This window comes from Ranitomeya imitator, chromosome 3, assembly GCF_032444005.1.
Source record: "Ranitomeya imitator isolate aRanImi1 chromosome 3, aRanImi1.pri, whole genome shotgun sequence".
In the NCBI taxonomy this organism is placed as follows: Eukaryota; Metazoa; Chordata; class Amphibia; order Anura; family Dendrobatidae; genus Ranitomeya; species Ranitomeya imitator.
Genome location: NC_091284.1, coordinates 287,883,886 through 287,886,580, shown reverse-complemented (window position 1 = coordinate 287,886,580; position 2,695 = coordinate 287,883,886). Strand labels below are relative to the sequence as shown.

General features: G+C 50.2%; 1 protein-coding gene across 1 annotated transcript; it reads right to left on the bottom strand.

Moving 5' to 3' along the window:
• Positions 1–219: 219 nt before the first annotated feature.
• On the bottom strand, positions 220–546 carry LOC138671613 (uncharacterized). Its single transcript, XM_069759789.1, has one exon. It carries the CDS (start codon positions 544–546, stop codon positions 220–222), a length of 327 nt encoding a protein of 108 aa, XP_069615890.1.
• Between the last annotated feature and the right edge of the window lie 2,149 nt (positions 547–2,695).

Sequence of the window (2,695 nt, the reverse complement as noted above, 5' to 3'; positions counted from 1 at the left end):
CTTCAGTGGGGCATGGTTTGACACCAGTCTGAACTTTCTGCCCAAGAGGTAGTACCTTAGAGAGTCCAATGCCCACTTGATAGCTAAACATTCCTTCTCCACTATGGAGTAGTTTTTCTCGTAGGATGACAATTTTTGGCTGAGATCCATTATGGGGTGCTCTTCCCCGTTCACCTCTTGGAACAGGACAGCTCCCAGCCCGACATCCGATGCGTCCATCTAGACCACAAACTCTTTGGAGAAATTGGGTGCTATCAGCACCGGCTCCTTGCACAGGGCCAGCTTCAGTCCCTGGAAGGCCATCTCAGCTTCTGGAGACCACTTCGCCATAGGCGACTTTATCCCTTTAAAGAGATCTGTCAGAGAGGCAGCTACCATGGCAAAGTTTGGAATAAATCGTCGATAATAGCCCACAATGCCCAGGAACGCCCTCACCTGCTTCTTTGAGAGAGGTTGTGGCCAGCCCTGTATTGCCTCAACTTTGTGTATCTGGGGTTTTATTTCGTCCCTTCCTACAACATAGCCCAAGTATCTCACTTCCTCCATCTCCACAGCACACTTCTTCGGGCTTATGGAAATCCTTGCCTCCCATAGAGCATCAAAGACTGCCTGGACTTTGCTCAGATGGCTTCTCCAATCCTGACTGAAGATCACAATATCATACAGGTAGGCTGCTGTTTACTTTTTGTGGGGAGCTAGGATGCGGTCCATGGCTCTCTGGAATGTTGCTGGAGCTCTTTGTAACCCAAAAGGCATTCTTTTGTATTGGAAGCATCCACCTGGTGTTGAAAAGGCAGTGTTCTCTTTGGCGCTTTGGGACATGAGAATCTGCCAATACCCTTTTGTGAGGTAAAGGGTAATAAAGTACAGAGCCGGCCCTTGCCTCTCAATTAATTCATCAACCCGAGGCATCGGGTAGGCATCTGTCTTAGAAACCTCATTCAGCTTCCGATAGTCATTGCAAAATCGCTATTCCCCATCGGGTTTTGACACTAGGACTATTAGACTGGGCCATCCATTCTTTGATTCCTCGATGACTCCCAGGCTCAACATCCGCTTCACCTCCTTGGAGATCACCTCTTGGCGCGCTTCAGGAATCCAGAAGGGCTTCAAGTTGGCCCAGACATGATGCTCCGTGAGGACGTTATGTTCTAGGACCTTCATACAACCTGTAAGTTCTGAGAACAGGTCTCTGTTACTCTGTAGCAACTCAAGACACTGCTGCTTCTGCAAGCGAGACAAGGTGACTGCCACCTTAACATTCTCTGCACCAACATCGGACTTGGTCAGCAAGCAAGGAGCTTCTAAGGGTTCTCTGTCCTGCGACAGTTTGATCAAGTTTACGTGGTTCACCTGGTAGGGCTTCTGCTTCCCCGATTGGTGGACTTTGTAGTTGACCTCACCAACTCTCTCCACTACCTCATATGGACCCTGCCACTTGGCCAGGAATTTGGTCTCCACCGTGGGAAGCAGCACAAGTACTCGATCCCCTGGGTTGAACTGTCTTACCCTGGCAGACCTATTATACACCATGGACTGGGCTTCCTGAGCCTTGAGTAGGTGCTCCTTTACAATGGGCATCACGCTGGCAATCCTCTCTTGCATCTGGGTGACATGCTCTACCACACTTCTATAGGGGGTGTTTCAGCCTTACAGGATTCCTTCACCACATACAGGAGCAGTTCAAATGAGGAGAAGCCATTGGAGGTTTGGGGAACTTCCTGGATGGAGAACAACAGGTAAGGAAGCAGACCGTCTCAGTCTCAGCTGTCCTTCTACACTGATTTTTTCATCACGGCCTTCAAGGTTTTCTACCAAGCCATCAGTCTGTGGATGGTAGACCAAGGTCCAGAGTTGTGTGATTTGTAGGGCTTTGCACAACTCCTTCATCACCTTTGACATAAAAATTGTCCCTTGGTCCGTCAGGATCTCTTTAGGCAACCCTGTTCTGCAGAAGACATGGACCATCTCAAGGGCTATACATTTGGCGGAGGAGTTGGCGTAGCATAGTCCAGTATCACCAGGATATACTGTTGTCCTCTGGCGGACTTGACCAGGGGTCCCACTAGATCCATGGCTATGCGATCAAACGGCACCTCAATAATGGGCAATGGCACCAAGGCGCTACAAAATTGGGCCACTGGGAAGTCAGCTGGCAGGTGGGACAGGACCTACAGAAATTCACAATATCACGGTGACACCTGGGCCAGTAGAACGTCTGGAAGATCTGATCCTGGGTTTTCTCTATGACCAGGTGACCACTAGGGTTGAGCGAAACGGGTCGGCCATTTTCATAAGTCGCCGACTTTAGGCAAAGTCGGGTTTCATGAAACCCGACCCGATCCCTGTGTGGGGTCGGCCATGCGGTACGCGACTTTCATGCCAAAGTCGCGTTTCAATGAAGCGAAAAGCTCCATTTCTCTGCCAATGAAGGTGGACACAGAGTGTGGGCAGCGTGATGACATAGGTCTCAGTCCCCACCATCTTAGAGAAGGGCATTACAGTGATTGGCTTGCTTTCTGCAGCATCACAGGGGCTATAAAAGGGCGTTCCTGCCAACCGCCATCTTACTGCTGCTGATCTGAACATAGGGAGAGGTTGCTGCCGCTTCGTCAGAAGCAGGGATAGCGTTAGGCAGGGTCCATTAACCCCCAAACCGCTTGTGCTGTAGCGATTTCCACTGTCCAACACCACC